Here is a 12,344-nt window from a genome sequence, read left to right as displayed (position 1 = left end):
GGGGGGTGCGGGGGGGTGGGGGGGGGGAAGGCACCGGCCGAGGGAGCGCAGGGCCCGGGCCCGGAACAGCCAGCCGCGGGCACGGCCGCCAGGGGGCGCCGCGCGGGCCGCCGAGGGGCGCTCGAGGGCAGCCCCGCCCCCCCGCCCCGCCCGCCGGCTGCGCGCGCAGCGGGGGACGCCCGGGCCCGGCGGGGGCGGCGGAGGGCCCTGCCCCGCAGCAAGCGCGCCGGGGTCCCGCTCGCCCCGCGCTGTGCTGCGCCCGGTGCGCTGCTGCCGCTCACCTCTGCGCGCCCCCGCGCAGGCCGTGCGCGCTCCCGCCGACGCGTGCGCAGGAGCCCCCCCAGCGCGCACCCCCCGTGCAGCCCCGCACGCCGGCGGCTGCATCCACCCGCGCCCCTCAGGGACCCCCCCGGGCTCACGGGGCAGCTCAGAACGTGGGCGCACACGCACACACATCACGCACGGAGCTTCCCCGCGCTCCTCGCACCCCCCTAGTCCACCGTCACCCCCCTCCGGCCCCTGCCACGCCGACCCCCGGTGTCCCTGCGCTGCGCACGGGCACAGTGCCCCCCGCCCTCACAGCCCGCTCTGCCTCCTCCACACATCCCGAAGGCTTCGTTTTCGCCTCCCCACCCCCCAGCTCCAAGACAAACTACCCCAAGCCCTGCACCTCGCGGCTCCCGGCAGGGCCGGTGTGTGCACCCCCACCCCACTGGTACCCATTTTGGCTGCCTCCATCCTGCTCCTGGTCATGCTCCTCACACCGAGCTCACAGGCTAACCCTAACAGCCTCCCTCTCCCAGCACCCCCCGCAGCCCTGTTTTTCAATCTCTCCCCTCGCACCTTGCTGCCTGTAGCTGCCAACACTCACCCCCAACTGCCTCCAGATCCCAGCTCAGACATAACCTGCTTCACTCCTCCCCAGCCCTCGAGGCGATCAATCACACACCATCCACACTGCTGCCTTCCTAAAGGGGAAAGGACAGAAACCACAAAATTATCATCTTTATACAGCCACTTGTTCCTCTGCACGGCGGTGGCAGGAGACAGTCCGCTGGAAGGAAGGAGGCGTGCTGGAAGCAACTGCGATTTGAACTCAACGCAGCCCAGGAGCGGCGTATGGGAAATCTCTCTGCCCCATACAGTGACACTCGTGTAAGTTATTTTCACCGTTACGCTTTGCCTACCTCAGCTGCCTGATGTGTCTGCAAGGCATGTCTTGGGGATGACACAGGAACATTTATTACATGGTTGTGGGTTTAACAAGCCTATAGTGGTACATTGTAAAAGCCTCCCAAGCCTTATGCTAGCGACAGCAGCACCTGCACCAAGCTCCAATTGAGTTTCCACTGTACCGTCATACTCGAGGCAGAAACTGTGGCCCCGGCACCGCGTAGCTGCTGCCACCAGCTGAACCAAGGGTAAAACAAATCACAGTATTATCCCAGACCAACCTGAAGCTGGGACCGTAAGGAAAACCTTTGTACGATTGCTCATATATAGTAAAACACACACTACAGTTGCAGTAAAAATATAATAAGGCAGCATTCAGGCAAGCTCTTTGATGACGGCATTGCAGCCACCCTGCATCTTCTCGGCACATTCTTTTGAAGCATCTTCAAGAAGTAATTTTGTCTTTGCCCAGTCCTCTTCTAAGAGAAACTTTCTGTCCTGCCACATTTTCTCTCCGCATCCTCCTTTTATAAATCAAATTTCCTGCATTTATCCTTTCCTTCTGTACCCTCACTCACTCGTACCATTTGCCTTTTGAAGCAGTTGTGCTTTCTCAAACTTTGTTCCCAGCAATCTAAGACTGCTTGCTCTCCCTCCGGTTTTCATCTAGGGGTCATATGCAGACCACAGCCCCAGCAACCTCAGGATCTGATCCTGACCTTTACCACAGGTAATGGTGACATCTCCTCAGGTGTTCAAGCTAGCACGGCTTCAGGGCCTGACTCTGGACTTAATTACACCGTTCTAACCGCACATTAACTCCACAGGGTAATTTTAGAAGATTCCTACCTGCATTTTGATTGAAGTCCCAAGCAAGTGCAACGTTTCCACTCATCGGATAGATGAGCAGGAACGCATTCTCTCCAAGAGTCTCTAAACTTACGGTAATGAATCAGGACTCACTGCATTTGGACAGAAAAGCAAACTGATGCAATTGAAATTCCAGAGGATAATACAACAAAGCAATTATCCCAGGCAAATCTCTCCCAAGCTGCACACCTGTTGGTCTTGGGCCACAGCCTTTAGCTATATACTAAGAAGGTTCCGGCTGGGGTAGAGTTGATTTCCTTCATAGCAGCTGGGATGGGGCTGTATTTTGGATTTGTGCTGAAAAAAAAATGTGCCCTTGATAATACAGGGATGATTTAGTTACTGCTGTGAGCAGCGCTTACACAGCACCAAGGCCTCTTCTGCCTCTCACACCGCCCTGGCAGCGAACAGGCAGGGGGTGCACCAGAAGTTGGGAGGGGACACAGCCAGGACAGCGGACCCCAACTGACCAAAAGGATATTCCATATCATATGATGTCATGTTCAGTATATAAAGCTGGGGGAAGAAGGAAGGGGGGAATGGTCGGAGTGATGGCGTTTGTCTTCCCAAGTAACAGTTACATGTAATGGAGCCCTGCGCTCCTGGAGATGGCTGCCAATGGGAAGTCACAATGGAATTTGGTTTGCTTGGCTTGCACGTGCGGCTTTTGCTTTACCTATCAAACTGTCTTTATCTCAACCCGCGAGTTTCCTCACTTTTACCCTTCTAATTCTCTCCCCTCCATCCCACTGCAGGGGGGTGGGGGGGTGCAAGTGAGCAAAAGGCTGTGTGGTGCTTAGCTGCTAGCTGGGCTTAAACCTCTGCCAAGGGATGCGTTACCTCTGTGCTACCTTAGGTAGTATCTCTTTAAGGAAAGCCTCTGTCCCAATCCCAGTTTTATTCTGCTCCTCACAGGTTGAAGCCTTCTCTGGGATATCACACTATAAACTCTAAAGCAGGATCCAGTTCCTGAAAATTCCCATTATCATCAACCGCTTGTAGAATGCGTCAAAGATACAGTTATCTCAGCCTCATTGGTAAATACTGATGTTCCCTCTACTTCAGCGACAGGGCCCTGGGCCAGGCCTCAGCTTGCTCCTGTGGTTCAGGACAAAAGCCAATAAATACATTGCCCATGTGAGAAGCAACACTTCTGTACTGTCTGTGAGAAAAGCACCAAATGAAGCAGGTAAACGATTACAGCAGAAAGTCTGCCAGAGAGAAGTGTTCTCTTTAATTCCAAAGTAACAACGCTGAAACAAAGGTTTAACAAAATGGTTGAGCTAATCCCTGCTGCCTGCAGGTGACTGTTCACCTGCTCCTTCACAGGCTTTTGTTTGACACCTTTTATTGAGCTGTTTCAGCTCGCTGAAGCGGCAGGGGAGTATTCACCTTTCTAGGAGAGCACAGCTGGGCAGCAGCAGTTTGGTGCAATGAATCGTGAGCGCGGTTTCCTCTCACCCCTACGCTAGTGTCACAGTTAGCACCTACTGAACACAGCAGCCCGCTTCGCCTCCCTTCCAGGTGTGCCCTCCTGTCTCCTCCTTTGTACAGCATGCCTCTTTGGGAGGGTGAACTTTCTGCAAGTTAGGTTTCTGAACTGGGTCACTGCTGGACTGGGCAAGAGCCACTGCTGGCATCGGGAAAGTGGAAGGAACTCCCAGCCTGGAAGAAGAAGGAGGACAAGGTCAGGATGGCTCCCCCGAAGGCCCAGACTGCCATTAGCTCAGCCTTAGCTGCAAAATGAAGCCACACACTGACCCTAGCGGCACTTGAGAAGTAGGTTAGCCTGGGATTAGAATGTTAGCCCTTTTCCTTCAAGGGAAATACTGGAGTTCATGGGGTAAACTCAGATCTGCAGGGCCCAAACAATCCTGCCCTGACAGTTACACATGACAACGGACTGACCTGTTCTAACCACAGTCTTAGGCAGAAGCATTTCACGTTCTCTCCCTCTCCCTTTAAGGTGTTCAGCCTTCACCTTTTACATTCTACGCAGCTCTACTTTCCGTACCTCCCTGGCCTAACACCCCTGCTCCCTTGGGCCTCTCCTCAATTTCTTTTTGTCCTCAAGTTTCTGATTGAATGTGACCCCACCCCCCACCCCCCCACCTAGCCGGCTGTTCTTTGGAGAGGACTGTTACTTCTCCCTTTCCTAACCACAACATACAGCCACTCTGTTCCCTGAATTGAGTAACACAGCAAAACGGCAGCCAGCCCTGACAGAGAGAGCTTGGGTCCAGGCCTGTGAGCAGGGCAAGACCTGTGCTAGTTCATTCTTGCTCAGGACAAGAACTACTGCAACAAATGATGCTTTTCGTGCCACCTTCAAGCTCCAGTCTACATTCTGTTAATGCCATGATTTGCCTACAGTATTGGTAGGTAGAAATGCATGTTTCTGTTACTTGCAGTCACATCACATTAAACAGTAACGTTTGCAGGTAAAAAAAAGCGGAAAAGTCTGAGTTTAAGATGAATCTTCTGTATTCTGTCTGACCTCCTCCCTTGCTACTTGACTTGTATACTTGCACTATAAATTATTACTTCCCGTACTACTCAACACAAACATATATATATTGCACAAAAATTACCCACTACACTTTAAAGAAACACTTCCACTCTGAAGGAATGAAGACCAGGCCATGGTATATAGACAAGGGGGCTGAGGGGAAGCCTGCAAACACTGTCCCCCAGGGCTCAAAAGGGTGAGAAGTGATTTACATGCCCAAAACAAACCACTTAAGCCAATAAAATTTACAAAACCCAAAATAGTTTTATTTACTTTTCAGATTTCTGCCTCAATGAGACATTTTGCAAACATGCTAAGGCTACAAAATGTCCAAGATGACAAAGACATGCAACGCTGACCATTCAATAACTCACGGCTATTATAGGAGCGACTGTGCCCACCCAGGCCACAGGTCCTGTAAAACAGGGATGGTGTACAGTGATCATGGCAACATACCACACAGGACCTAGTAACCTGAGGTAGGCTTCTTTACAGTAAGAAAACTATGTCCTACACCAGTGTTACATCCTGATCAACAGGAACCCATTTAAAGTTCCAGAAGACGTGGGGTGGGGGGACCGTTTCCTTAACAAGTGTGCAATAAAGAAACAGGAAATATTGATGTCATTTAACCTTAGTATAAGTGAGCAGAACAGAGAGTTAGTGTTACCCATGCCAATGAAAGCCAACCTAAACCTCTACGGAGTGTTAGCAGCTTCCAGATACAGGAGTCAGTCAGCTGAAGCAACTGTGAAAAGGCTTTCCTGCTAGCATACAGGGTACAATTTGAACCTTATGATTAATTTGTTACAGATCATTCCATGAACAGTTAGATTTTGGTTGTGTTAGATCAGCGAAGCAGGAAGAGCTTGGGCTTGCTTGCATTAAAATAAGCCCTGCTGACACAGTAAGAAGTACTGCATCAGGACACTGAGAAAATACGAGGCCTTAATGTGACCCAGAAGTGGTTCTCCACTCAGGAGATCACTAAAAACCCTGCTTTGGGAAAGCATCATGGGAAGCAGCAGCTGCTGCCGTGGTGAACATTAGCGATGCTCCAAATAGCTTTGATAAACTACAATGCAATAGTTACACCACAGAGCTCTTCTCCCCTGCGCTAGACAACAAAGATGTGACAATAAAGGACACTATTGCAAAGCTTCACTTCCACTCAGACACGCAGAAAATCCGGCACTAGGAAAAGACCCACTGTAGAAGACAAAATGGTGTCTGATACAGTCCGATAACAAAGCCAGATTTCTGGTACCGTAAACTGTACAAAAATGATAGAAAAGAATATGCACTGTTATTAATACAGTGCTTATTTTAATATAAAATAAACAGCTTACATTTCCACTGTAAATATAGGCTATATACAGAATTATGTATAGATATAGCTACATGTATAAAGCTTCATTATAGGCCTCTGATACATTTATAACTATGGCTCCCTGAGCCATTTGTAGAGTGCACTTAACAAAAAATTAGTAATATGATTATGGAATAAATACAATAATAAAAACACGAAGAATTCTTCTGACACTGTTTTAAAAACTCTCTGGCTTGACATATTGTGCTAAAAATTAAAAGATGAAAAGGCAATAATCTGCTTGAAGGAGGAGGAAGAGCTGGCCTGCCACAGGCAGGGAGTATAGCTCTCCAAAATTAAAGTGACTTTGCCCTGAATTTTAGCCCTTGACAGCAACCTTGTTCTCCGCAGCAGCAAACATAGCATAGAAGCGTGAGTTCTCGTTGGCCAGAAGGGCAGACGGCGTGTCGAATTCCACTACCTAAAAGCAAACAAGGCAGGTAAAATAAGTCAGTAAAATCCAGCAGAAAATGGATTCCCACACCTTGGACTTGTGACATGGTAGTGAAGAGGCCAAAACATGGCATTTGTCTGTAGAGCAGAAGACAAGCAGTGAAAGTGTGTGCATTTATGCATCCATATTGTAACTTGGGATGCTTCAAACGAGCTCACACAAACACTGGAACTACCCAGCAGGAAGCAACCCTCCAGTGGCTCTGGCAACAGAGGCAGATGCTATGGGGTTTTGCCTTCTCTATCTTTAAAAGCCTTGCCAAATGTTCTTACGTTTGATATAACTGTTTATGGCCCCCACATGGAAGCCTGTAAAATCGGGTAAGCCATCTCTCTCATGTGCCTCTTTGATAGCACAGGGCTTCGTGAAAGGAAACTGCCACCTGAGCCCCAGCAGAGATGCTTATGTTATTACCCATATCAGAATTAACCTAAAAAGGGAGTTTTAAAAGATAAACCGTTACTCTACAGTACTTTCTTGAAGTGTGCAAGAAATCTTGCCTTTTTTGGTCTTGTCACAGTCAGGCAATAACCGGTTCTATTGGAGTATTATTACCAAGGATGTGAAGGAACACAGAGGATTTTCTACCCTGCAATACAAGCTGTTCCTTCAGTTCAGCCTGCACGTATGGCACCACCAGACTGCAACAGGAACTGCAATAACAAAAGCCTTTCTGCTTACCTGTCCTTGTGTTAGCACCATGATCCGATCAGAGCCCAGTACCGTATGCAGGCGATGAGCAATTGTTAACATAGTGCAATCTGCAAATGCCTCTCGAATAGTCTCCTGAATCAGTAAGTCTGTCTCTGTGTCCATAGCAGCTGTTGCTTCATCCAGTATCAAAATCTGAAAGCAAAACATAATCCTGGCTGTTACCCATAGTAACACTTTCCCTTCTTGAACATAAAAATATGTAGAATAGCCAGAATTACCATAACCAAGAGCTGTCCCAACTGGCAATCCTTACAGAGCTGTGGTCACAAAGGTAGTTTTTACAAGCACCCTTTCAGTTTTCTTTATGTAATTGCTTTCAACAAAGTTACCCTATGGATCACATTTGCATTTTACAGTCACATCCTAGAGCCACAAGACATTTGGGTTCTGACCTGGGCCTGAAGTTTCCACTACTTTCAGTTTCACATTCAGCAGCTAAATCTCAGACACAAATTTCATTGGTAAACTAATGTGACACATCCTTGGTGGTGACATTCCTTCTGGAATGAGCCAATACTGACTAGGTTTACTAGCTTTCTTATGCTGGAAAGAACTACTCTTCTTCTCAGACTCAAACTGATTTGGAGTGGTGTCCTGTCAAAGCTAAACTAGATTTGTTTTGTGCAGGTACTGCAGAGACAGCAGTAACTTCTTCTGAGTAGCTTGACTTTAAAATGGATGCAGTGAACCTGATGGTGTGCCATGTTTAAGAAAAAAGTCAGAACCCTGGTCAGTCTCAATCCAAAAGCCCTTTCTCACTAATTATTTGACTTCCATTCCCACAAAATCTTTAACTTTGCTGGCATAGCATGGTCCCAAATTCCACAGAGTCTTGAAAACTACATTTTAGTGGAACACCATGTAGAAGGAAAATACTTGGGTGACATTCACCAAAAGGTGGAAGAACTAAATAATCTGATGCTCTCCAGTAATAGGACACAAGAAATTATTAGGCCAGTCTGATATCCTATTATTAACACTAAAAAGCAGTACCTATCTGATGGCAGGACATTACAGGAGCTAGCAGCTGGCTACAGACACCTTCCTGGTTGTTCTAACCCTACACCTCTCTGGGTTGTTGTAGATGTTGGTGTCATTCCTTTGATAGAGTGAATCTGACACAAAAAAGGCGTGCTCAATCCTATCAGTCTGGTATCTCCAGCTATTTCACTCACCACTATGGCTCACCTTGCAACGACGTAGTAGAGCTCTAGCTATGCACAGTAACTGTCTCTCTCCAACGGAAAAGTTTTCCCCATTTTCCATCACTTCTGAATCAAGTTTCATAGGCAGCTGAGCAACCTGCAGGGGAAAGAAACAGCAAAAATCTTAGGAGCATTGCTCAGACTTTTTGAATCTCCATGGCATGAGACAGTTGCTCCTCCTGCAAATCTGATTTTGCCCATGTTCCAAAATATCCATCACATTCTGTCCATCTCTCCCTATGCCTGTTTGGGAAATTAGTAACAAGCAACTAATGCTAGAACAGCAACACAACATCAGGCCTGCTCAGTCCAGTTGAAATGCCGTGACTCAGTGACAGCTCCCGAAAACACCACTGTGACTAAACTAGAAGAACCATCTCAGTAGGCAACCTTGGTCTTACTTAAGTACAGTCTTTCACCTCTAACAAAACAGTGTGCCAAGTACAGTCTTTCACCTCTAATGAAACAGTGTGCCACGGACAAAGTCATATCAGCGTGAATACAGAGCTCCTGACAATCTTTCTCACCATGAGAAAAGCAGTCCTAGTCCCTGCAGGAATTACTACCTGCCACAGTCATACATGCCACTTGACTTACAAGAAAAGAATCAGAAATGTCATGGCAGCGAGACTTGTTGCAGAGGGCCTCACAAAGGGCAGATTTTAAGTTCAGTATAAACGTGCATGTGCGACATTTACACTCAAAAATGTAAATGCAGAGTGCACATCTAAGGCACATACAGAAAAATATCACTTGAAATATTTTAACACCCTAGGAGTCCATGTGATGAAGCAGCACTGTCTATGCTATACACTAAAAAATACACACTCAAAATACGGCACACAAAAAAAATCAGTCTGATAAAATAAGGGGTAGGAGGGTGGGGGTGGGTTTGTGTGTGGTGTGGAAATCTGTGAAATAAAGCATAGCCAACAAGGGGTAAAAACTGCAAAGAAAAAACTTTATCTAAAGGTCTCTGAAGTACCTACTAAAGAACATGTTGGTTTGGAAGTTAAAAGACAAACATGTATCTCACAGGGCACATAATACTTACACACTCCTTCATGTGAGTCCTTTCCAAAGCATCCCAGATTTGTTCCTCACTGTACTGATTGAAAGGATCTAAGTTTGATCTGGAGGGGGAAGCAGAAAACATAACCAGAATTTTTATTCAGCAATGAATGGCAAAACAGCAGTGTGCTAATTCATCCAGATGGATGATTTCCATCTAGCCTTCCACTGACAGCGTTTCCTTGCCAAGGAAATCAGATGCTCCCAGAACACTAGGGATAGAGTAGCTAAAAGACAAAAGAGTAGAGATGGAAGATAGATACAAATAATTTCAATCATATCTAAAGGGAAAGCAAGACTTCCACAGAGGATGATCACACCCAGTTATGCACTGGGCCAGCTAAAATCATTTACCTGTGCTTTTTTTTTGTTTCAAGACAGAGAACAGAAGCCAAGATGCCCAAGAACTGACATCTCACCAGGCATCTATACGAGTTGAAGTACAAGCTGGTAGCCCGCTTAGTCCTTCTTGCCTTTTTATGGTCTCACTAACCTCACGGTGCCGCTGAACAGCACAGGTTCCTGAGGAATTATTGAGAGTTTGCTGCGAAGATCTGCCAAACCAATGTCATTTATTTTCACTCCATCAATTTTAATGCAGCCTCCAGACAGTTCAACAAGACGAAAGAGTGCCATTCCAAGGGAAGACTTCCCTAAAAGTGAGACAGGAAATAGAATACTAGCGTTTCTACAGAGTCGTGGTGGCTTTGAGATGAGAAATAATTTTAAAAGCTGTCCATGTGTAAGAGAAGTGTTTTAAAATGCCATAAAGTCCTGGCAAACAATGCTGGTAAGTGCTGAGGTTCAGGATTTAAACTTCTAAGCAATTGCAGGGATAGTTCCTAATCTCTTCTCACAGAAGCCACCCCTGCAGTGCTGCCCCACCTTGCCACATAAACCCAAAAAAGCAATATTAATTGCTTATTTAAAAACTACATTTTGGAGTTGACTTAAGTCATCTCACAAACAAGGGGTTTGATTCTTTGCATTACAGACTTCTGAGACAGCTTAAAGCCAAACCTGGCTGCAGCATCAATAAAAAAAAAAAAAATTTCAAGAGAATCAAATAAGCTGCAACAAGCACACTGTAGATAGCATACTGTGCTGGTAAGTGGCTTGGGGTGTTAAACATTACAAGCATACTGCCTCAGATAGAGTAGGATAGCCTTCTACTTTAAATGGAAACTTGTTTTCATTACTATTTACAGGGATCCTGCTTATGTATGCACATGAACAGAATCCACCGCTGACAGGACCTCTCCTGCGCAATTCACAATTTATTCAAACACAGAGAAGACAGAGAAGAACCAATAACTGCCCCACTCTATTCCTTTCCCATTCTATAAAAATATTAATTTAACTCTGCTTAGTGTTTTTTCCTTACCTGAGCCTGTCCTTCCCACAATGCCAATCTTTTCCTTTGGTTTGATGGTAAAGGACACTTTTTTAAGTACCAGAGGGAGGTTCTCTCGGTACCGCATCTCTGCATTTTCAAAAACAACTTCACCTTCCTGTGGCCAGTCCAGAGGAGGAGTTTTATTCTTGATCCGAGCAGGAGCTTCCAGGGAAAGTGTCTTAAAAAAACAAAACAAAACAAACAAAATACAGAAGTTCTGTTTCCAGTAAACAGAACACCAGAAAGGAAAATTACCAGCTGCAGCTTTCAGCAGCTCTTCCCTGCAGATCAATTTATGGTAGTTTTATTATGAACTGTGCAGCTAGATGTCAGCTTCACTGGTTCAGACGTTTGCTGTATTACATGGACCATGCATTGTTCTCCTCCTGTTGCCTCAACGACATCTGTCCTTCTACTCGACAATATTTTTCATCAATGGAATTAAAAAGTATTTTAGGCCTATTATTTATGAGCACAATCCTTTCGAGTTTTACGGCACTCCAAAGACTGGATGCTTCTGGATGCAAAATCTGCTGTATTTCTGTCTCATTTGTTATGTCATGCCAGGGCCACCTCTGCCGATTCCAACACAGAAGAGAATGCCCACGTGACACATTGTACAAATGCTACACCTCTCCCTTCTCTTCCTTATTTTCTCATGTTCTATTAAATCACTGAGTCAGTTGGGCCCCTTCCAGCTTACTTTTGCTATTTTACTCTGCTCCTTATTAGGTCCCTCATTAAGCAGTTCACAAACTAAACAGAAAAGCAGAACCTCTGAAAGCCAATCACATGCCTTTATAGCACGTTTAGAATGAAGCCAAGGTCACTTTCCCATATTTGGCACAAGCAGTTTCAAAGAATGGCAGAAATCCTGTCGCAGGATTCACCTCATGTAACTTTAAATACACACAAAGTAAGAATCTCCAAGCCAACTAGGTGTCGCTACAAAGAAGCTAGCATTTCTGGAGTGTAGTTTTTCTCACTCTAGTATAAACCCTTAGAACAGGTAATAAATTGCCCTCTGGAGATACCCATTTCTTACGTGACCATAGAGAGATCCCACAGGGACTCTATCAGTTGTGGACATCTGCAATATCTAGTTGAAAGCAGATTAATTGTACCCCAAGGGTTTGAGAAAAACAGTGATCTGCTACAATAGTGCTCCAATCCTTTGAGCTTGGGGCGCATAACAGTAACCTTGGAGGCCGCACTGAGAGAAGGCAAGCCTGGGACTTGGTAAGACACAGAACCTGCATGGTGTTTCATTGCACACCCACCTCTTCCCTTCACATTCAAACTAGTTTTACAGTTTCAAAATAAAATGGCTGTCTAGACAGGAACTTAAAAAAAACCCAACCAAACAAAAAAACCGAACAGCCTACCACCATAGGTTTTGCCACTGAAAGCCTGACAGTGACAAACCCATCTCAGCCCAGTGAGATGTACTGGGCAGTATCTGGCACACAACTGTCAGCTTGCGGGGTCACCAAGCCTTCTTATACAAAGAAATTTCCTGCTTAGATGCCACAAGATGATTTGTTTATTTAACTGGGGGAGTGGGCATTTTTTTTCTCTTCGGT

At 46.1% G+C, this 12,344-nt stretch overlaps 1 protein-coding gene across 10 annotated transcripts in view; it reads right to left on the bottom strand.

Annotated features, from left to right (window-relative positions):
• Positions 1 to 3,253: 3,253 nt before the first annotated feature.
• Positions 3,254 to 12,344, bottom strand: part of ABCC5 (ATP binding cassette subfamily C member 5) — a 49,257-nt gene continuing 40,166 nt past the window's right edge. For all 10 annotated transcript variants that reach the window (XM_056358205.1, XM_056358206.1, XM_056358207.1 and 7 more), the window contains 7 exons: positions 10,750 to 10,939; positions 9,859 to 10,018; positions 9,349 to 9,427; positions 8,278 to 8,391; positions 7,057 to 7,221; positions 6,259 to 6,342; positions 3,254 to 3,708 (listed from right to left, as the gene is read on the bottom strand). In XM_056358205.1, coding sequence (XP_056214180.1) covers positions 3,649 to 3,708; positions 6,259 to 6,342; positions 7,057 to 7,221; positions 8,278 to 8,391; positions 9,349 to 9,427; positions 9,859 to 10,018; positions 10,750 to 10,939 — 852 coding nt within the window. In that variant the 3' untranslated portion in view covers positions 3,254 to 3,648. The remainder of the gene's footprint in view (positions 3,709 to 6,258; positions 6,343 to 7,056; positions 7,222 to 8,277; positions 8,392 to 9,348; positions 9,428 to 9,858; positions 10,019 to 10,749; positions 10,940 to 12,344) is intronic.

Source organism: Falco biarmicus, chromosome 13, assembly GCF_023638135.1.
Source record: "Falco biarmicus isolate bFalBia1 chromosome 13, bFalBia1.pri, whole genome shotgun sequence".
Taxonomy (NCBI): Eukaryota; Metazoa; Chordata; class Aves; order Falconiformes; family Falconidae; genus Falco; species Falco biarmicus.
This window is presented reverse-complemented; position numbering and strand designations above follow the sequence as displayed.